Raw genomic sequence first — 23247 nt, forward strand, 5'->3', positions numbered from 1 at the left:
GCCCCCAGAAAAGGGATAACTTGAATCTAAAAGATTTGTTGCATAGTCACATGGCAGTTTCAGAAATTCTTTATTTAAAAACCTTGTACCGATGGATGGCTTAACTTTCCCAAGCTTCTGCAATGCCATCGAGGTCTCAAGTTCGTGTAAAGTTATTGGCTTTAAAGGAGCTTAATCTGAAGAGCTTTTCTCTGGTGATTATGGAGAACAGCACATGGGGGAGAAAGTGGGCCACTGGAGGTGGCAAATAACTTGATCTTTTTTTTTTTTTTCCTACCCACAAGCCCTGGAAAAACTCTGCCATCAAGGATTAATTTGCTCATGAGATTTTACTGCGGTTGCCATTAAGAAAAACCTAACAGGAGCAGCAGGGCAGAAGCATTTCTGAGCTCTGGGGAAAAGAGTCAGGATTTGTGGTGGGAAGCAGGGTGCTCGTTTTTCTCTCCTACAACGATTATGGGTTAAGCATCCGAGGTTGACAGTGTTTCTCTCACCCAGGACTTTGTATAGCCATCTGAAGGCTGACTCTGAAGCATGGTAATCAGTAGTTTGTAGTTTTCCATAGTTTGTCTTTATGCAGGGAAAAGATTTCATTTAAAAAAACCTTTTAGGGTGTTCCGTGGTGGCCTAATTGTTAGGATTCGGCGCTGTCACTGTCATGGCCCGGGTTGGGGAACTGAGATCCTACAAGCCACGTGGCATGGCCAAAATATGAAAAAAAAAAAAAAGCTTTTAGACTCGATCCTTTCCCAGTTTTTAAAAAAAGCCTTAGACAATAGCATGTTATCCCGTTGGTGATGTGTTTCTGCGTCTCTGTCCTCATACGTGGGTTCTACAGGCAGGTTAAATGGAGACCCCGGCAGCTTCACAACCCAGAGGGTCCCTCCCCTCAGAGGCGTTCAGCCCTCAGTTTCCTCCAGTAGAGGGAGGGCAGTGGACTTCAGTTAGAGCAATATTTTCTATGAAGTTTCACACTAAACCCCTCAACAAAAACTCCCCCTGGACATCAGGCAAAATACGAGGACCGTTCGAGCTTCAGACCCGGGCAGAAGGCGCTGCCCACCCCCATCTCCGACCACGGAACACCCCTCCCCCAGCAAAGGTTAGCTCAGGGCTGCCCTTGGTCTAGGCAACTGCTTGGTGGGGAGAGAAGGAACCAACCTGAGGGGATAAGAGAGCAGCGGCAGGAAAGGGGGGCTGGGAAGGGACGACGGGGCCAGGACGGCAGAGGCGTTCTTAGTCACTGTTGCCTGGGTCCCTGCAGCTTCCCTGGGAAGCCCTCTTCCTCTCGTGCTGCAGATGAGGAAGCCGGAAGACAAGAGTTTAAATAACTTGCTGTTATGCAACTTGGTTAAATAGTTTCAAGTCGTTAAAGAGAATCTAAGCATTTTATTTAATCCCTGGGGAGAATGAAGGCTTTTAGTCTCAGCCTGGCAGCCTCGCCCGTGGCCCTTTCCACCACCCGCTAATCCCCCTAATAAGGGTAACGGTAAGCCACTTAGGAATGAACACGGGGGAACTTTCTAGATGTGAGCCTGTGGCACCTAGCCAAGTAACGATAGTTGTCACTCTCTCTTGTTTAATCCTATAGTGGAGGACGACAAGGAGTTCTCCCCTCGCCAGCGACACCACAAAGAGTTCAAGTTCAACCTATCCCAGATTCCTGAGGGTGAGGCGGTGACGGCTGCAGAGTTCCGAATCTACAAGGACTGTGTTGTTGGGAGTTTTAAAAACCAAACTTTTCTTGTCGGCATTTACCAAGTCTTACAGGAGCAGCAGCACAGGTATGGAGGCTCGAGGAACCCCAAAGGGTGGGGCTGGCCCCCGTTTCTCACCCCATCACCTTATAACCCCGACTCTGTCTCTGGAAGGTGGCTTGGAGTTCAAGGGCAGCACACGGGTGTGACGGGGGCTGTGTTCCCAATGGTCGCGTTGAGCCAGCAAGACGACTTTTTTGCTCTTAAGGTGAAAATTTCCCGAAGAGTTTTCTTTTCCGAAGCAAGCCAGCGAATGGTATCTACTAAGCATCCTTTGTGTTTGGAAAACATATAACTCACTGGGACTAAAATGTTTCCCACTATGTTTTAGTCCCTACTTCGAATGGTGGATGAGGGTGGCTAACGTAAGTTCGCACACGGAAATTCTATGAGGATGCTTAATTGCAAATGCTGCTGATTCAAGCGAATAGAAGGCTGTGTGTTTGTGCATATAATATACACATATATGATATAATATGTCTTTGAGTAAGTGAGTGTGTGTGTATACATGTCTCAAATGTATTTTTTATCATGTAGTTGCAAGGGACCGGTAGACTTTTTTCCCCATGTCTATATTATTCTTGTTTCCTGAAATGAGGCCACACTGTTTTACAGAAGAACTGTGTTCTTGGGGCTGCCTAGCAAATAAAGGAAAACTTCCATGGAGTGATTTCTAGAGCCTCGGAGAGGCTGGGATGAAGTATTACAGTAGTTATTTCAGTCCTACATACGGCACACAGAAAACAAGCCCATGACCTTGAACTCTGCTTGTATGTAAGGCTCAGTTGAGTGGTTTGGCCAGAACAGAGAGTCCGACGCAGAGGTTAGCACTGCCCGTGGTTCTCAGCGGGCAGCAGGTAGGAACTCGGCCCGTGATAGGACATTCTGGCAATTGTATGGTAAATACGAAGATAAAAGGGAAAGGAAGAGAATGCAGAGGAGGAGGGACATTTATGTCCTCTATTAGCTTTTGTTTTATAAACCACCTCCAGATTCTTGCTTTTGGTCCTGGAAATCTGTTAATTTCCCAAGAAGGTCCAAAAGTTTGGATTAAGAAGGTCCAAAGGAAGGAGTTGGATCTCTCCTGAACTTATGGATCTGTGTGTGGGTCTGTCGCAAATACACACACTAAAATAATAACAAACATGAACTTGCCCCATACAAACACCATTTTGAGAGCACTGCCAACATTTGGCCCTGATGCATATTCAAGTCTGTAATGAGGGAACTGGAGGAGGAGGGACATGCCAGGCTGTGGGGACATGTCCTGGTGTTGGACATGAATTCTTAGTTGTGGCAGTTAAATTGTAGGTAAAACAGAGCTGTTGCAGGATCTTTATAACAGACCAAAATTTCAGAATGCAAGGCAGGTTTTCTGATGTCTGATTTTTGCTCCTAAATAAAAGTGTATTCATTGACTTACCTGTTAAGGGCCTCTTTTGAAAAGTAAAGTATTCATTGCTAGATTTTCATCTTTCAATATTTCAGAGAGAATTGCTATTCAGTGATTCTCCGGAACTGCTTTAGCCATTGATTTTCAATCTGCCTAAGTATTGGTCCCATTGCCTTTCTCTGATGGAAATAACCTGCTGGTGCCTTTTTTGGCTCAGACATTTGTTTGGAAAACATAGTTTTCTGTGTTCTGCAGGAAAAGCTTTAGAGTGAAAACACTAGATTGGAGGTTTTGTGACTATGGATTTTTTTCAAAATTATTATTATTTTAAAAAAGAGAGCACGCGCTGGCAGACCATTTGTAAGGTTTATACTGAACTCCAGCCAAAAACGAACAGCTGCCTTGAGCTTCAGATCGTGGTGTCATGCTTCCTTCAGGCCAGCAGCGAGCTTGGAAAACAAAACTCCCAAATGGTCCCAACCTTTGCTGACTCCGTGTCAAAGCACAGTTGTAATTTCTCTGCGTTTTAGGATGGGAGCATTTGGTGAGTGGATGTGTTTCATTTTTGTGCATAGGCAAGGGGAAATCCTGGGAGAATTGGGAGAATTTCATGCTTTTCAAGAGTTCCAGGTTGGCCAGGAGAAGATTTTCTTATCAGTGGGCCTGGAGCCCAGGCTGCCTGTGGTTTGCTCATGTCCTTCCAGAGGCCTCCAGATTGAACTGTGGGACCCCTTCTGGGGAAGGTTCGATCTCCCCATCTGTACCATCTTGGGGTGTCTTGGCTGAAAAGGACCCTCCAGGCCTGTGAAGAAGCGTAGCTGTCTAATCTGTTTCAGTGAAATTTGTAGCATTTGATGGATCAGCTTAACACACGTGTGTGTTGCAAAAGCGTTGGCCTCCTTGGAAAAGAAAAAAGGCAGGTGTTTCAGTGCTGAGTCATACCCTCAGCTGAGGCAGAAGCAGTTCTGTGTTGGGCCTCCTCGTGTAAAGGGCAGCTAGGGCGCCTGACCCAGGGAGGGTCAGAGACGTCTCTTGGAAGATAGGCCATTGCTGTGAGCTCTGCAGAAACCTTATTTCTCTGACTGGTAAGAAATCACTGGACCAGGTAAGTTCAAAAGAGTGATGAGTTGAAGAGATGGTGCTTTGAGGTAGGACAGGGTAACAATTGATACCGTATTCAAAACCTGAGACTAAGCCAAGAGATGGAATCTAAGTCCTGAAAAGATCTGGAGCATCTCACGGAGTGGAGTGGGGTTGGCGACCCCACAGCATACGCGGTCCTATCGGAGGAGCACAGGGGGCCCTTTGTGGTTTATTTCAAAATTTTACTCTAGAGTATGGTGTGGGGTTGATATCTTAAGATGAGTTTGGTGTTACTATCTGATGTAAGAAATTGTTATGTCTTTATGATGACCTTGGTGGAAACTGGCATTTATACAGTGCTTAGAGTTTGGGAAAGACCTTCCCCCATGTTCCTTCCTTAGGATTTAGCCATGACCCCATCAGACAGCTGGGCAGGCAGGTTATCCTTAGAAGGATGAAACGTGGCACATATGGATTTTGCCAAGTCCAAATTAGGCCTAAGCTGTGATCTGCTTTGATTCCCTCAAAGTCATGCCAGTGACATGGGGACAGTCCCGAGATAAAGGTGAAGTGCCAGAAAGAGGTAAGCGGTCCCCTTATGGCATGCCTTGCATCTTCATCTCCTTAGCTTGGACGCGAACATCTCAAGGATGCTTCTGTTTGGACGGCATAGGAGACAGCTCCGTTGGGGGTAAAAATGTGTCTGTTAGAATTCAGGCCCTGGTGTTGATACTTTGGCTTTTAAGGCCTTGCGATGGAAAACCTCTGCAAACCTTCATCAACCTTCTGGTCAGCCGTGGATCTAGTAGCAGTTCTTCTAGAGGAGGGGGTGTGGAGGAAAAAAAAGACTAGAATAAATGTACATAAAAGTACTTGTCCTTATTCACAGTATTATATCTTTGTCCATTTATGTTACCATTTTCTCCTGAATCTCATACACACTAAGCTGTCTTCATACTTGGAGGGTAAAGGCTGCTCAGATTAACGGTCAACCTTCCATTGTCATGTGTAGTAGTGTGATGGTAGCATGTTGCTTTTCATAACAAGTACTCATGATCTTTACTTTTATAGCACCTATAGATTAATAGTGCAGTTTGGGGGCCTTTAAGAATATCATTTGCATCTACATTTCTATCTGGTGAAAGACATACTTTGACTCTTCTTTTTCAATTCTGTATATCTGGAAGTCAAAGTCAAACAGCATCTCTTGAAAGCCAGCCGGAAATTTTTTCAGTGTCTGAAAGATGGTTCTGTTTGGTACATGAACTGGCCACACGTGCCTCTGATAGTTTTGACATCCCATATTCTACTCTCTATGGTTTGGCAGTTGTATTGCCTGGCAGTGATCATCTATCTTCTGTGTATAGGATAACTTTTCTTTTTTGTGTTCTATCATGGTGCAGTCCTTTGGAAGACATTTAAAGTGAGAATTAATTACCAAATTCAAAATTCACTTCCTCCTGGTATAAGCGATATCACGACTCTGTTTGCAGACAGGCAAAGCAGGTTTTTGTTTTTTGTTTTTTTTTTCCAGTTTGGTCCATATGTTTCATCCTAACTTCAGAATCCTTAGGATTGGAAGATGTCCATCTCTGAATCAAGGGAACAGGGCAATGCTGTGTTAAAAGCTGGTTTTTAAAACCAAGAAAGATTTCCTTAGGCCACCCAGAGGCCATGCCGGTGGAGTCCCCAGAAACAATGCCAGACTGATATATTGTTTAAAGTTGTGACCAAGTTCACCATTTCTGACCTGCTTTTTAAGATAGAATGTAATTGTCCCAGGAGAGAAAGTAACTGTCAAAAGGCAAAAAAACAGTTTTCCAAAATTTTTAATTTGATTTGCTGCTCTGAACCATTCACAGAGACAGGGAATGTAGGAATAAGTCTAGGAAGGGGGGTGGACATGAGTTCGGGTTGGGACATGTCTGAGTCGTGGTTGGACGCCCAGGAGGCAGTGGGATATGGGAGTGCTTAGATCAGCAGAAGGAGCCAAACTCTACAGGAATGGATATTTGAGATCACAGGTGAACTACAGATGTAGGTTAGATAGCTGTGTAAGAATAGAAAAACCTAACTGACCCTGGACCATTTATTAAAAATACTATCTTTTTTCCATGCACATCAGTGGCATTTTTGTCATGTATCAGGTGACCACATGTGTTTGGGTCTGTTTCTGAGATCTTTATTCTGTTCTGTTGATTGATTTTTCTCTTCTTGTATCAATAAAAACTCTCATTCTTTTAGTTTTGTAATAAGTCTTAATATCTGGTGTGTAAGTTCTCCAAATTTGTTCTTTAAGATTTTCTTGGCTACTGATGGCCCTTTGCATTCTCATATATATTGTAAAGCCAGCATTTCAATTTCCACAAAAGAAACTTGCTGGGCTTCTGTTTGGAATTTCATTAAATTTAGAGCTTGATTTGGGAAGAATTGACTCTCCCTAATATTGAGTGTTCCAGTCCAAGAATATGTTTATTTAGGCTTTCTTTAATTACTCTCAATAACATTTTACAGTTTAGGGGGTCTTGAATGTTTTTATTAGAATTATTCCAGGAATTGAAGTTTTTATCCTATTGTAAATGATGTTATTAGCTTTAAAAAATTTCAGTGTCTAATTCTTTTTTGCCCACATATAGAAATACAATTGATTTTTATATATTGACCTTATATCCAGCAACCTTGCAAATTTACATATTAATTCTAATAATTTTTCTCTGCAGAATTTTAGAATTTCCATGAATATAATCATGTCATCTATAAATATTTTTATTTTTTCCTCTGTAATTCTTATATTTTTACTTCTCTTTTTCTTGTTTTATTGTGCTCACTAGATATCCAGTGCAATGTTGAATTCCATTCAGATTTCTGTTAGATTTCTAATCTCAGATTGGAAATCTCTGTCAGATTTCTAATCTAAGGTGGGGGGAATGTTTAATATTGCACCATTAAGGATAATGTTTGCTATAAATGTTTTTGTAGATACTCTTTATTTTATTAAGGAAATTCTCCTCTATTCTTAGTTTGCTATGGGTTTTTTAAAATTAGAAATTGATGTGGATTTTATCTTTTTTCTGAATTTTTTGGGATGATTATAGTTGGTCCTTCATATCCATGGGTTCTGCATCTGTGCAGTCAACCAACCATGGATCAAAATATTTGAAAAGAAATTCCAGAAAGTTCCAAAGAGCAAAACTTGAAGTTTATGTGTGCTGGCAACTGTTTATTGATACATAGCATTTACATTGTGTTAGGTATTATAAGTAATCTAGAGATGATTTAAAATATACAGGAGGATATGGGTAAGTTATATGCAAATACTGTACATGATTTTATATAAGGGACTTGAGCATATGGGGATTTTGGTATCCAGGTGTTTTTGGTATCCAGGTTTGGGTCCTGGAACCAGTCCCCCAGGGATATTGAGGGATGTCTATATATGACTTTTGTCCTTTATAGTGTTAATGTGATATACTACATTAAATGATTTTCAAGTGTAAAACCAACTTCACAGCCCTGGAACAAACCCAACTTGTGATTTATTATCCTTTTAATATAAGGCTACATTCTAAGATCATGTCTGAAAACTTTATTATCTGGATCACCTGTGGGTCTATTTCTATTATCTGTTTGTTCCCTTGGTTTTTCCTCATTTGGTTTTATTTCCTGGCATGCCTGATAATTTTTTAAAATTAAATTCCGGGCATTATTTATGAAATCAATTCTAGATACTGGTATCTCCTTCCAGACTGGGTTTCATTTTCTTCTGGAAGGCAGAAAAAATACAGACAGGCAGATCACCTTGTTCTTTTGTCTTAACTGAGGCTGGGTTTCCAGATGTGTTAAGGCTTCTCTGTTTCTGGTTTTCCATTTCTCCTACAGTTTAGCTCTTTAGGGGTCTCAGCTGAAGATCTAGGTTGTTTACCAGAAGTTCACTTCCTTGGTGGCCTCTGAACTCTAATTTTTTTAACTCTCCAGTATTGAGAGACTGCCAAAAACTCTGCTTTGCTTTTTATCCTCTAAGCAGTTTCTTTCTGCTTGTTTTCTCAGCTTCCTCCTGCATGCAAACACAGTCTAATATTTGGCAGGCATCTCAAATGGAAATATTGGAGTTCATGGACACCAGGACTTGAAGAGCCAAGGTCCTAGAGGAAGTGAACCCAAACTTCTATGAGATCACTTTTATGAGCTCACTTCTCTACAGCCTCTTTCCTCTGGGACCTTAGCCCTTCAAGTCATAACTTCCTGAAGCTCCAATTTGCGTCCCCAGCCAGCGATATTGCTCCAGGCTCCTGGCTGCTTCTCCTTTCTGTTTGACATCCTTGCGTCATGCTAGGAATTAACAAATACCCTGAGATGAAAAAGCAACAGCCAATACAGGGTTCACCTCAATGCATTTCTCTTCTCTCTGAGCTCTTGCCTCATCAACCATTGCCTTTCTCGGTTGCTCTAAGATGGCTTCAAAAAGGTTTGTGTTTTTTAGTCTTAGCAGGAGTGTTAGTTTGATACATCGTAGCCAGAAGCATCCACCTCTGAAGTAATCATATTTTTATTATTTTTATTTGGAAATCTTTATAATGAACCCCCACAAATGTTGACATTTGAGTCATTAACCAAACAGTATAGTTCTGGAAAGCAGACCTGAATGCGGTGGTTGAGCCAGGGATCTAGGCGAGTGGTTTTCTTAGGAGAGCATTTCTCATAGACTGATTCTCATAAACGGATTTGCTGTGTGAATTCCGTCGGATGTTCAATGCTGCCTCCCCAAAGTGAAGTAACGTGAACTCTTATCTCCACCGACATGAAAGTGAGATACCTGGGACCATTTTCTTTTATGAAGAGAAGGGCAAACTTGAGAAAGCCAGGAATAGGAGAACCCTATTGTCGTTTGGGTGGAGGAAAATCAAAGCCTTTTTATCGCTGTGCCCAGCCACACCTGTTTCTCTTTCTGTATCTGGCTTTCACAGGTCCCATCCCCAGGGACTCCTGCAGTCTTACTGCTGGCTTGATAATCTCTGACGCACTCAGCGTGGGCCCCGGGCAAGCACTGAACTTTTCAGTATTTGTTCCTTTGCCCCTGAAAAGGGGATAATGTAACTGACCCACAACTGCTGTTATGTAACCCGTTCGTTTCATCTTCTTAGTCAAGAACATATTCCTTAGACTTAGAATCATCTCCCTGAAGTTAAAGAAAAAAAAAAAAGGATTCAGGAAGCTACCAAATCTTCTTCCTCTGCCTGTCTACGTTCTGTTCTTTGCAAGGGCACAGGGGAGCTGAGAGGGTTAGAGAGGAATTAACATTATCACACAGAATTGGATACACTCAGAATAATGCTAAGTTTGGGGAGAGGGGGATGTCAGGGCATGGGGAGCCAGAGGAACTATTGCTTGGAACTGTTTATCCACTTGGTAAATGTGGCAGAGAAAAGAAAATAGGTCTGAGCTTCCCTGGTGGCGCAGTGGTTAAGAATCCACCTGCCAATGCGGGGGACATGGGTTTGAGCCCTGGTCCGGGAAGATCCCACATGCCGCGGAGCAACTAAGCCCGTGCGCCACAACTACTGAGCCTGTGCTCTAGAGCCCGTGAGCCACAACCACTGAGCCCACATGCCACAACTACTGAAGCCTGTGCTCCTAGAGCTGGTGCTCCGCAGCAAGAGAAGCCACTGCAACGAAGAGCCCGTGCACCGCAATGAAGAGTAGCCCCTGCTCGCTGCAACTAGAGAAAGCCTTCATGCAGCAACGGAGACACAATGCAGCCAAAAGTAAAATAAATAAAATAAATAATTTATAAAATAAATAAATTTATTTTTAAAAAGAAAGAACATAGGTCTTTGTTTCTGGAACTATGCCTTCTGGATTATTCATTCACAGAAACAGGTTGCTTTGGTTGCCAGAATCTCCCCTAGGACGTCCAGCTTTGTGGGAGTTGGGCCATGGTTGTGGTCAAGATTTTGTTTTGCTATTTCTTTTAAAATCACAAATTAACAGTATTTTTACCATTTTAATTCCCCATATTGGGCAAGGACATGGATGTGGGGTTGGTGATAAGAACTAAAACATGTAAGATTTGCCCATGACATGTTTAAAAGGTGGCAGACCCTTCATTCAATCTGTGTTCGATCACTAGGGCGTGTTGGAGTATTTGCCCCGGTGTCTGGGAACATTACTGTGTCTGCGTGGCCAAAGAGGACAGGTTAGGTGGCCATGAACTTGTACGAAGTAATCTTCTGCCTTCCCCCTCTCTCCCTTTCTTGGACACATAGAAGCAAGCCGTCTAATAATACTGCTGCTTTGGACTTGATCTAACCTGTGGTTCTGATTATCAGTCTAACGCTAACTCCCTGAGGGTAAGGCCAACCCCTAAGACAATCAAACACTTGTGAAGCCTACATGACTTTGCATGATTTTAAGGACAGGAGCAAGATATTTTGAGAGTCGACAGCTTTGAACCTTAAGTCTAAAAAGCAGGCCAAGGTCATTCTCCTCACACTCGAGAGGGAGAGTGCTGGAGGACAGCGCCTCTGAGTGTGGTCCCCGGACCAGCCGCACCAGCATCACCCGGGAATCTGCTAGAAGTGCGAGTTTGCAAGGCCCCGCCTCAGAAACTCTAACAGTCTGTGTGTTAACAAGGCCTCCAGGGGATTCTGATGCAGGCTGACCTCGAGAACCTCTGCTATGATGGTTAAGATCCAGGTTGCCTGGGTTCAAATCCAGCTGAGTGAGTGTGAGCAAGTTGCTTAACCCATATGTGCCTCAGTTTCCTGCTCTGTAAACCTGTGGTGGTATGAATAGTATTTTGTTTGCCTCTTCGGGTGGTCGTGAGAAGCTAACATATGTAGGAGCAGTCCTACATATGTTTACATGGGAAACACCATGTAAGGGCAGAGCTGTGTTAATATCCTGACAGCAGAGTGACTTGTACTGGTTTATTGATGAAATATCCCTTACAGAGTGGAAGTGCCTTTCCTCTTTATGCTCATCCTAGAGGTGCAAATTGAGTAAATTCAAGTGCCATAAAATCAATGAGAGCTTGGCTGATTATATAATAATAATGTTCATTCACCCTTGTTACTCAAATCCACGTGTGTGTGTGTGTGTGTGTAGTTTACTCTGATTTGTAATGCTTTGTTTTCAAATATCCTATTTCTTTCTGTCTTTTTAGTTGGTAAAAGTTTAGACGTAATCCTCTATATACATTACATAAGAAAAAAGTAAAAATCCTTGCCTTACTGTCTAATTTTCATTGCTTTTTGACTTTCATTCTATCTGAAAATTGTACTTCTCGCCTAAAGAAGACCTCGATGCCACTGGAGGGGTTTAGAAGGGAACCCCTGCTGTTTGCGTAGCAAAATCAGGAGCGTCTTGTTTGAGGCAACACTTTGACAGAGCGTGTAGACTGAGAAGGTCATGTGTCATTGAAGAAAAGTAAATAGATGTGGGTCAGACCAGACCCATTTTAGTGACTTGCCATAAATAGTGTCTCTTAAATACCTGAGTTACTGGAAGCATTGAGCCAGTGAAGTCCCTCCTCAATGCTGTCATTCTTTTTGAAAGCTCCTCCCCCTGTCTGAGTGTGTGTCGGTGGTGTTTGCAGCCTAGACAGAGGGCATTGTGCCTGGGAAGAGGAGGAGGGTGAGACCGGGAGGCCACTGGAGTCCCAGCAGCAGGCGTTGGGCATCTCAACCTTTACTTCCTGCATGACATTTCACCCCCTCCGACACTGACCCTGACATGAGAAGTCACTCATGATTTCTCATCCTGTGCCAGCCCTGAGCATCTGAATGTGTTTTCTGTATCCAGCCGCCATTGGCATTGATGTGCAGTGGATTTTAAACTCTGACTTTCTTCTAAGCCCTTGTTTGGGTAATTACTACCTCTGCCCTGTACTTTAGAAAAAATTTTTTTATTGAACTAGAGTTGATTTACTATATTTTGTTAGTTTCAGGTATACGGCAAAGTGATTCAGTTTTGTGTGTGTACATACAGACACACACACACACACACATACTTTTTTCAAATTCCTTTCCATGATAGGTTATTACAAGATGGTGAATATAGTTCCCTGTGCTATATAGTAGGTCCTTGTTGTTTATCTATTTTACATACAGTTGTATGTATCTGTTAATCCCCAATTCCCAATTTATCCCTACCCCCTTTCCCCTTTAGTAACCATGATTGTTCTCTGTATCTGTGAGTCTCTTATTTGTAAATAAGTTCATTTGTATCATTTTTTAGGATTCAACAAATAAGTGATATCATGTGATATTTGTCTGCCTATACTTTCCTTTTTTTTTTTGCTGTACGCGGGCCTCTCACTGTTGTGGCCTCTCCCGTTGCGGAGCACAGGCTCTGGACGCACAGGCTCAGCGGCCATGGCTCACGGGCCCAGCTGCTCCACGGAATGTGGGATCTTCCAGGACCGGGGCACGAACCCATGTCCCCTGCATCGGCAGGTGGACTCTCACCCACCGTGCCACCAGGGAAGCCCTACTTTTCTTGACTCTGCTTTTGAAGCCTGAACTCCGGTTTCAAGCTGTGGTTACCCCACTTAACACCTATGTGGCCTTCACACCCTTACCCTCTCCAGGCTGCATGCCCTCAGCTCTAGGAGAGACACGTAATAGGACCTGCCTTCCCCGGGCTTCCCTTGGAGCAGCGGGAGCTCTTCTCGAGGCCCCGCTTGGTGAAAGCACACGGGAAATATTTGCCGTTCCTCCAGCCATTGAGCCCAGCTGTTTCAAGCCCATGCTCTCCATCACTTCCCTTCTAAGGGACCTGAGCCTCCTAGGTTTAAGTGGCTGAATGTGATTCGCCCTCGGTGCCCTGAGCCCGGAGCTCTTCCCGTCTCCAGGCTCAGCTGCCACCCCGCGTGGGTGGATCCACGGGTCTCCTAAGCTGTGAGGACCGGCGTTGTCCTCGCTGGACAGTCAGCGAGGTGTGGCCCAGAAGCACCACCAAGCCCTGGGGACCCCCGTGTGACTCCGGAGCAGAGTCAGGGTAGAAACGCGGGCTCCCGTGTCCCCCAAAGCCCACCCACCCTGTAGACTTCACTTCTTCCCCGTCGTGGTTATGCCTTGTTCCTCCTCCGTCCTCATGTCGTGCCCTTCTCCTCTCTTCCTTCTTCTCTGCTTCTCTCTCCCGTTTTTGGATGACGGTCTCCTGGCCCATTCCCCCTCTTTCTCTGCTAACAGACTCCCCCGTTCCTTCATCATTAATTCTTTTTAAATATAAAAGCGCATTCTAGCTCCTTCTACCAGCTGTGCTACGCTCATATCTTGGGCTGTATTTCTCTGCATCCTTGTGACAAGACCTGAAAACATGTACCGGTGGCCCCGTCGAAGCTCTTAGTGACCCGTGGCCCTCGGCTCTAACCCCACACGGACCCTCTTCACCTCAGGGGCAGCCTCACGCCCTGACATTCTCACCGCGTCTTCATTCTAGAAGCCGCCCCTCTGACAAGAACATGTCTTGTGCATCCTTTGGGACCAGCGTGACTTTTCCCACATTGCCGTTCATAGTGTCTGTGTTATTTCTGGATGAAGGTCTTCTCCAACCTTCCAGACCAGCATTGATGTCTTTTTACATCTTCACTTCAAAGCTTTGGACTCGCCACCCCCTCTTGCTGTTTTCCACGAACACCCCCTGTCTGCCTGCCCACAGCCACCTCAGGGATGCGGGGGGGGGTAATTTCTCAGCAGGGTGTGTGACACATGCGGGGAGGGGGGGTGCTTTATAGATGGCAGGCGGCGGTGTGCCCCCTGCAGACTCTGTCCACCAGCTGAGTAAACGACGTGTAGGCACACCTACTGCTTGGAACTTGGAAAAGATGACAATAGCATTGCCTTCTAACTCTGAGCCATGTAAACAGGAAAAATTATTTCCCCCCTGAGAAGTCTAACATTTTTAACTCAGATGTTTCACTGGCCTCCCAAACGTTTGATGGACTAGAGATACATTGTATTCATTTGTCACAGGTTGTCTTTCATAATAATCTTAAAAGGCAGGAAGTCATTGTGGAAAACTCTGAATCCACTTACTTTCTTTTCACCAGATTGTTCTTGCAATTACTGGTCATGTGTCCATAAACTCACACCTGAGTCTCAGTTTCCCCAGCTGTAAAATGGGGGTAATGATATTCTACCTAGTTTTCAGGATGGTTGAAGCAAAGTAGATGCAAGCGCTTTATGACCGATTTAAATGTACACTGTTAGGACCTCCCTGGTGGCGCAGTGGTTAAGAATCCGCCTGCCAATGCAGGGGACATGGGTTCGAGCCCTGATCCAGGAAGATCCCACATGCTGCAGAGCAACTAAGCCCGTGCACCACAACTACTGAAGTCTGTACACCTAGAGCCCATGCTATGCAACAAGAGAAGCCACCGCAATGAGAAGCCCGCGCACCTTAACGAAGAGTAGCCCTGCTCGCCGCAACTAGAGGAATCCCACGCGTAGCAACAAAGATCCAATGCAGCCAAAAATAAATACATAAATAAATTTATAAAATAAATAAATGTACACTGTTAGTATTGTGATGGTCATCTTAAATTTAGTATTGAATTCTAGTAGTTTTTCTGTTCTGTAAGCTCTTGCAGCAAAATATTTCCAGCACCAGGGGATTTGACTCTTTCCATGGCTAAAACCTCCCCCTTCCCTGTCATGGGAATTCCAGGCCATTTCGTGCCAGTGTCTCTGGGACGTCAACTCAGACTGTGTCCTTGCGACACACCAAGGTGACCGTCCTACACGCTGCCTTGTCATGGCATGTGGGTCCCTCACCCCATCTTCCCACGCTAGTTATATCAGCTGGAAACTGTTAAAAAAAAAAAAAAAAAAAAAGTAAAAGTGGAGCCCAGTGGAAGGAACGGGCTCGGTGAGTTTGCCTCAAAGGGCCCCAGCGTGGCTCCCAGCAGGGCTAGGACAGACTTGAAACTCCCCGTCCACGTGGGGAAGGACGCGGCTGTCACCGCAGGCCATGCAAACGCCTTAATTAAAAGAAAAGAATTGATGATTACTCAGAAAGAGGACGTGAATCCTGGCTTCTCCTTTCACAGGAACTCACGTGAGGATTGTCGGGTTCTGAGCTTTTAAAAAAATTAACAAAGTACAACTTAGTAAATGCTCATCGTTACTGATCCTGATTTTAATATTTTCTTAACCCTCTTCCTCACTGCCCCCTCCACTGCCTCTCTTTTTAGAGTTCATTAGCTGCAAAGCATGCGACAATAGGACTGTTTATTTATTTATTTTGAATTTACCTTAATTCTAAAGAAGATGTGGCCCGAGCAGCTGTCGTGAGGCTTTTGGTGACACCGAGGGGCCCCCCTATGTCAGCAGGCAGCTGCTGTCCGTGCGGTGGCCTCTGTCGTCTGACACCGGGCAGGACGGAGTGGGGATGAGCTGGGGGCCCTGCACCCTTCACCCTGCCACCTTTTCTCTCTTTCAGAGACTCTGACCTGTTTCTGTTGGACACCCGCGCCGTGTGGGCCTCAGAAGAAGGCTGGCTGGAATTTGACATCACAGCCACCAGCAACCTGTGGGTCCTGACCCCGCAGCACAACATGGGGCTGCAGCTGAGTGTGGTCACGCGGGATGGTGAGTTGGCCAAGCTTGGGCCGAGGGTCGTCGGCCTTCGTCTCCTTTGCGGCAGGCGCGGCAGAGCCGTGGTTTCCGGGTGGGCCCCGTGCTCCAGGATGGCTTGGCTTCCTGTCTCCTCAGAGCCACTGTGGGCCAGCAAGGCCTCCCCTCCAAGCCTCCTGGCAAGGACTTGGAGACGGTGAGATGGTCCAGGGTCCGAGAGTACCCGCGGAGGGCAGTGCCCAGGCGGAGGCCGGGGCGCGTCGAGAGAGAGAGCAAGGTGGGAGCAGGTCCGAGCGCCGACACCGCGTGGGTCAGTGGGCGCCCTCCCCGCACCTCGGGTCCCCGCTGGGCCCGCGGGCCCGGCACCCGGAGCCTGTGAAGCTGCCTCGCCGGCGGGAGGCACGTGACCGGGAAGAAGGATGCACAGGCCGGGGCGAGAGCAGCACAACCGGGGGGCTGGGGGTCCCACCGCCCTCCTGCTTTGGTTTGCCTTCCAGGGCTCGACATCAACCCCCGAGCCGCCGGCCTGGTGGGCAGGGACGGCCCCTACGACAAGCAGCCCTTCATGGTGGCCTTCTTCAAGGCCAGCGAGGTCCACGTGCGCAGCACCCGCTCGGCTGCCGGCCGGCGGCGACAGCAGAGCCGCAACCGCTCCGCCCCGGCCCAGGACGTGTCGCGGGCCTCCAGCGCCTCAGGTGGGTTGGGCGACCCCATCTTTGCAGGACCCTGTGGGCTCTGGGGCGTCCGTGAGGACACAGGACCCGCCAAGGCTTGCAGACGCTGCGTGGCTTCCGCAGACGCGCACGGAGGCTGCAGGTGCCTGGTCAGCCCCCGATAACCTAGACGGTCCCTAGGCCGTCAGAGGGGAGCACTTGTTGCCCCGAGGTTGTCTCAGGCTGCAGACAGCCTCAGAGTCTGTTTTTCCAGAAAAGCGTCCTTTTGTTTGGTCAGGTCTCTCCACCTCTTTTCATGCCCGTGCCGAGCCTTAGAGCGCCTAGCTTTTCTCCTAGTTGTGTTACGCCGGGGAAACCGTGACTTACAAACTTGGTATATCCGTGTAAGGTGGGTTGGCGTTCGTCGGTGCTCTTGGCTGGAAGTGGTGTGGCCAGTCAGCTCCAGCGGCCCTCGCTGATGGATTTCACTGGTGCGTTTGACTGGCAGGTTCAGGGTTCTGCCTTCAGATGTGTTTAGATCCGTGGGCTCAGGTGATACTAGGAATCGATCTTTTCCTAGCTTCCTCTGTTGGTGGTATTCTCAGAAAGCCTGTCTTGATGTGGTGGTCCAGAAGGCAACCTCAGCCTCAGAAAGAAAGCACCTCTTTCGTGGTAGCTTCAGCCAGCCAGGTTGGGCCCCGGTCACCCCGTGGAGGGTAGGGGATGGAGTCAGCCCCCTCCTGCCCTGAACAGGCAGGGTCAAAGTGCAGGAGAGAGGAAACAGCTCCCGCTGCCCGAGTGTCAATTCAGAGGTCTTTCCAAAATGCTCCCTCCCATGCCATGCCTTTTGGGGAAGAGGCACGGAAGCCCACTCATCAGAACACGGTGGGTGGGTGGGGGGTAGCAGGTGTTCCCTCCTGACACCCAGCTCACAGAGCTAGTCAGTATTGAATTCAAACCAAGGTGCATCTTACTCTAAAGTTGGTGCTTTCAAGTTCTGGGTTTCCTTTTCCTTTAAATAGCCCAGAAATCAAGCACAAAGTAAGATTTGCTGTAGGATTTGCAGTTGGAGATCTTGCTTCCCTCATTACTACTCTGTGACTTTGGACAAACCTAATCTACTTCAGTGTCAGTTTACCCAGCTGTTCAGTGGGGATGATTGATCCTCGGTGGCTTTGCTGGAATTAAATGAGAAGCATTGCTCTGGCTCAAAGATGAGTTGCCTCCAAGCATGGCAAGGTCTCGGGGTGTATGTTAGACTCCTCTGAAGGGATGTAAAATACTTCCGGAAGACGCATTGATTCTTCCAGGTGACTGTTTAACGGTGTCATCTTCCATGGCCGGCAAGAGTTCTTGGAACTTTCCGAAGCTCCCCGTTTTCCTTTGGGAAAGAGCGTCTTCATTTTGGGTTCTGACTCAGCGGTTTCTGTTACCAGTAACCTGGATGTGGAACTTGCACCACCTGGTGTGATGTGACATTTTGCTGCTTTGTCCCCCTGGTGTTTCTTGGAGGCTTCGCCCAGCATGGGTGTTCCTGTGTTTACCGCTAGAAACAGTCAGGGTTGGGGTTTAAAGAAGAAGAAGAAATGATTGCTTGCCTTTATCCGCTTGGCAGGAAACCTGCTGAGCAGTAATCATCGCAGTGCTGTCCTCAGGGTACGGTGGTGCGGCCAGCCAGTGGCATCCATTCATTCATGAACTGTGGTCAGTTTGGTACTGGGACCTCAGGCCTGAAGGTGGCTCTTGAGGTGTCGATTGCCTTTTTCTGTTTGTTTTGGTTTTTTTTTGCGGTACATGGGCCTCTCACTGCTGTGGCCTCTCCCGTTGCGGAGCACAGGCTCCGGATGCACAGGCTCAGCGGCCATGGCTCACGGGCCCAGCCGCTCCACGGCATGTGGGATCTTCCTGGACCGGGGCACGAACCCGCGTCCCCTGCATCGGCAGGCGGACTCCCAACAACTGCGCCACCAGGGGAGCCCTCGATTGCTTTTTAAAATGAAAATCTCACTTGATTTACTCCACATCCCCTCCCCCACCAGTACACACATACATTTCTATTTTAATCGAGAAAACATGTCATCTCTGATTTGGGTTTTCGTGGCATCACGGAATTATTCTCTTCCAAATCCCTTTCAGCATTTTGTTTTCAGTTTGATGAGTTTCAATTAAGTATGAACAGTAAAGGTGGTCTAATTTGTAAGAAGAGGCCAGTATATCTGCTTTTTCTTGGCCTTCCCACCCCCCAGCCCCGTACTTTCAAACATGCTTTGTTCCTTTCAGCAGCACTAAGGCAGAGAGTTCATAACCAATGGGCCTGGCCTCACCTGTTGCAAGGCCCAGACCCCCAAGAAAGTATTGCTACGGAGGGTCCTCCTTCCCTCCCACTTTCTTCAAAGACTCTCTCAAGCTGGTCCGAGAAGTGGCCCCGGTTAGGCTCACTAAAGTGCTTTATCCGTTTGGCCCTTTCCTGCTTCCTTATTCCTGCCATTAACGGGGATGGAGGTGCAGAGGGGATTGATCTTGGAGACGGTGTTTCCAGAAAGATGGCCTGCTCCCCAGGGGAACGGACCATCGGTTTGCGCTTTCTTTCCGGGCTACGGTGGGGCCAGATGTTGCTGGGTCTTCGTGAACCAGGTAGATGCTGCCGAGACAAAAAGCTGTGGTCTCGGGTGTGACTCCAGGCGGGACTTGCCCCTTGTAGATCTTTCGGGAGGTTGAAGGAAGAGATGGCTTGGCCTCTGCTGCCCCCCGTCTTCCACAGTGGGCTGCTCCCAGGGAATTCACACTTCTCCACTGAAACAAACACCAGCAGCAGCCCACCAGAGACCATCCTGCCTCTGGGTAAAGAAGTCAGCATCATCCATCCAGTTGCCTGTCATCAGGGTGAAACATGGCAGGGAAACCCGTGGCTATTTTTGGAACTGAGCTGCCGATGCCGGAGACGGCGGGACCCGTCCCCAGTGAGGGAGAGGCCAGGAGCCTGCCCGCCTCTTCCCCTGCCCCCTGCCCACCAAAATCTGCTCTCACACCTGTCCTTGGCCTTCAAGCTGGACTTCCCAAACACATGCACCAAGCACGGGGTTTGGACCGAAGTCTCCCTGGATGGGTTTGACCTGCCCTGGCTTCTCTGTCGCTGTTGGCCGTGTCGCACTTCTCCAGTGGGCTTGGATATTGTCTGGACCATATTGTTCATCGTTTGACACGTGTTTTACTAGGCCTGGTCCAAGCCGTGCTGTGCAGCCCACTGGGGATTCTAGTGCCTCTGGCCATTCTTTTCGGCCTCCAGGTACCAGCCAGCCCACTGTTCCTCACCCCATCCACGGCCCCCCGAGCTCTCACTGGGTGGTCTCCTTCTACCTGCTGCCTTTCACCCTCTTTCATGGTATTTTTCTCTCAGCATCCATGATTTTGTCTCCTCGGGGACTGGCACCACCTGACCGACCCATTACAAAGGTTGTGAACAAACGGCCTTGAGGGATGGTTCCATGTGGTGATTCTAGATTCTGTTCTAGCTCATTTTCCAAGATCTCTCCAAGACATCTTTGGGGCGTGGGGTAGTGAATGTGATTTCAGTTCAGCTGGTGAGCCTGAGGTTTTCTGCCACGTCCACCAGCTGGCTGCCAGCACCGTGACTGAGAATGGCTCTTTGTTTTGGCAGATGAATAGTTTTGAAACATTTTCTGACACTTTGAACAGTTCATGTCAGGTTGGATTAGCTGACCTTTGGGCCTCGTTCACCCTTGATGTTCATGATGCCGTCCCTCAGCCCTGCCGACTGTCTCTGAACCAGCAACTTCTCAAGACCCTCTCTCTTCTTTGGAATGAGCTCTTCATCGATTCACATGCTACCTGTGAGCATCTCTTAAATTCTCCTCCTGTCTCTTTCCAACCCACCCAAACATGTATCCTTTTAAAAATTTTTATTTATTTATTTATTTGTTATTTTTGGCTGTGTTGGGTCTTTGTTGCTGCCCACAGGCTTTCTTTAGTTGCGGCGAGCAGGGACTACTCTTTGTTGCGGCGCACGGGCTTCTCATTGCCGTGGCTTCTCTTGTGTGGTGCACGGGCTCTAGGTGAGCGGGCTCAGTAGTTGTGGCATGCGGGCTCAGTAGTTGTGGCTCACGGGCTCTAGAACGCAGGCTCAGTAGTTGTGGCGCACGGGCTTAGTTGCCCTGTGGCATGTGGGATCCTCCCGGACCAGGGCTTGAACCCATATCCCCTGCATCTTAACCTCTGTACCACCAGGTAAGTCCCCAAACATGTATCCTTAAGGGTCCTGGGAGAAGAGGTGGCTCTGGTACATGTAAATACACTGGTGACCTTCTCGTTGGTTCATATCTTCTATCCCTTGAACTTTCCAGTTGGGACCATTCAGTAGGCTTCCAGCATAGGAAAGGTAACCAGAACTCAACGCTTGCAAAGCAGTGATGTGGGTACTTTATTATGACTATGACATGTTTTGCTGTAGATTTCAGGGAATTTCAGTGCACAGACTAGGGGGTCTCACTCTCCCAGAGCAATGTTTGCTTGGCCTTTTGGTTCCTGGCAGGTGTCCCCTCTAGCTCAGCACTTGCTTCCATGGGTTGACATGCCAAAGATGAGAGGGCTCATCCACCGTGGACACCCAACGCTTGGGAAGAATGGACATGGGTCAGGGCTGTGACTTAGCCATTCATAGTTCTTCAAAGGCGTTGCGAATTTTAATGTGTCATTTTGATCTTAAATTCAAATTTTAGGGCCTGGAGCTCGGCTCCCAGATGTCTCGGTCAAGAGGTAGAGGCTCGTCCAGGGCTTTCTAAATGAAATCAGAACTTAATTCTCCACAGCTGTGGAGGACAGGCAGGGCATGAGTGATTGGAAAATTAGAATTGTTCCAAATTCCATATTTATAATACTTGACTCTCGTCTGCCATTACGCCCCTTTAGGATAAAAGTTATCAAGGAGTGAAGCCAACTAGAACCTGACCTTGTGCTCCATCCCTAGGTTCACCCCTAATGAATGTGCTAATGGCCGGTCATGCTGAATAATAAAGAGGCGTGAACAGGTGCTGCAAGATGCCCGAATAATTCACCAACTACTACCAACTCCAGAGAGGGCACTGGGGGCCAGGGTCCCTCTAGGAAGGGACAGAGATGTGTGAAGCAGGGAGTCTCAGGGCTCAGTCTTTAAGGAGAGCCTCTGTCTGTTTTCAAGATACTCAGCCTCATATTCTTTTATAATCAAGACCGAGGCTGAGATCAAAGCCCCGCTCAGATTCAATGGAGCTCTGTAAGACCTTGAAATCCTGCAGCCACAAAGGAACAGGACTTCACTGTTGCCTTTCATTCTAAGCGTCTTGTAGTTAACAAAATTGAGCCTCTGAAAAGCAACCTGTCCCCCCACTCCTGCCCCCCGCCCAACACTTGACGAGATTATTGACACCAGAAATCAAAATCCCAGTGTGGTCCCGGGGTCCCACAGTGTCAGTGGCACGGGAGCTGGGCTTCCTCGCGCAGGTTCTTAAGGCCCCGCTGATTCTGTGGGGTACGTGGGAGCCGGAGATGCCTTTGGGATAAGCTGGGCGGCTCAGGCCGGAGACTGGGGAGGAGCGGCCAGCGCAGTGCAGGCAGGGGTACCATTTTCCCAGCTGCTCTTTGCCCCTGTCATTCTAGGAGAGAAGGAAATGAGAGCAGCGAATTGTTCCCTCTAAAAGCCAAGCTTCCTCTGGGAAGACGCTGCAGCCTGAGCTCCGAAAAGCCGGGCTGTGCGGACAGCAGGCTCTGTGCTCCTGCTGTTCTGGTGTTTTCCTGGCCGAGCATGGGGCCTGCAGCTGGTGTGGCCTGGGGCAGGGGAGGCGGTCAGCCCTGCACGGCCCCGGCGGCCCGTCTGCAGAAGCCTTCCCGCTCCTCCCCTGACCCCCGGTTTCTCAGGCCGCCCTGACTCTCTCTCTTTCCTGCTTCCTCGCCTCTCCAGTCTCCCCTTTGTTCCTCTCTCCTCTTCTCTTGGGGCTGGAAAGGACAGCAGCCCGGCTACCTGGGCCCCTGGGACTTGGGCCGAGCTGGGGCCGCAGGGATTCAGGTGCAGCCGCCTCCCCGGTGGCCGCCCGGCCCCGCCTGCGGCGTGATGGGGCCCCTGCCCTTCTCATCCCAGCCCCGCTCTCCTGAGAATCTCTTCTGCCCAAGGGAAGCAAGGGCCGTACTGCCGAGACGGCGGGGGGTCAGCCAGAGCGCGCTCTTGGCCGAGGCCCTTCCCCACGCCCTCTTGGTTCCGTCCGGCAGAAGCAGCAACTGTCCCTGCCTGCGTCCCGACGCCCACTGGGGGTCCTGCAGCCCAGTTCCGTCTGATCCTCACGGCCTGGGGGGGGGCACAGATGCCACCAGGTCAAGGGCTTGGCCCCCTGCCGATGCCACCTGCGGTTCTGTCCCACTCGGTGAGATTCAGGGGCTCCCGCAGCGCCCCCTCCCGGGTCTGCTGATTCACTGGAGCAACTCACGGGACGCAGGAAAGTGCTCCCCTTGGGACTCCAGCTGGATCAGGAAGGACGCGGAGGAGGGGCAGCCCCCTCCCCAGAGGACCCGGCGGCCGCCCTCCCCGCGCACGGACGTGCTCACCCAACAACCCCCCGAGCCCCGTGTCCAGACTTGTCACGTGGGCCTCACGACTTGAACTCCATCTCCAGTCGTCCTCCCTTCCCTGGAGGTCAGGCTGGCCCGCGTTCCAACCTCTGATCACGTGGTCTTTCTGGTGAGCAGCCCCATCCTGAGCTCTCCGGGGCCCCACTAGGAGCTGGATTATCACACAGGAA

The 23247-nt window shown here is 48.2% G+C and overlaps 1 protein-coding gene across 1 annotated transcript in view; it reads left to right on the top strand.

The window, feature by feature from the left end:
* BMP6 (bone morphogenetic protein 6) overlaps positions 1–23247 on the top strand; it is a 146232-nt gene that overhangs the window by 119550 nt on the left and 3435 nt on the right. Inside the window, exons 2-4 of the mRNA XM_060109595.1 lie at positions 1592–1784; positions 15676–15824; positions 16307–16504. Coding sequence (XP_059965578.1) covers positions 1592–1784; positions 15676–15824; positions 16307–16504 — 540 coding nt within the window. The remainder of the gene's footprint in view (positions 1–1591; positions 1785–15675; positions 15825–16306; positions 16505–23247) is intronic.

The sequence above is a fragment of the Mesoplodon densirostris genome, chromosome 10 (genome assembly GCF_025265405.1).
Source record: "Mesoplodon densirostris isolate mMesDen1 chromosome 10, mMesDen1 primary haplotype, whole genome shotgun sequence".
NCBI lineage: Eukaryota > Metazoa > Chordata > Mammalia > Artiodactyla > Ziphiidae > Mesoplodon > Mesoplodon densirostris.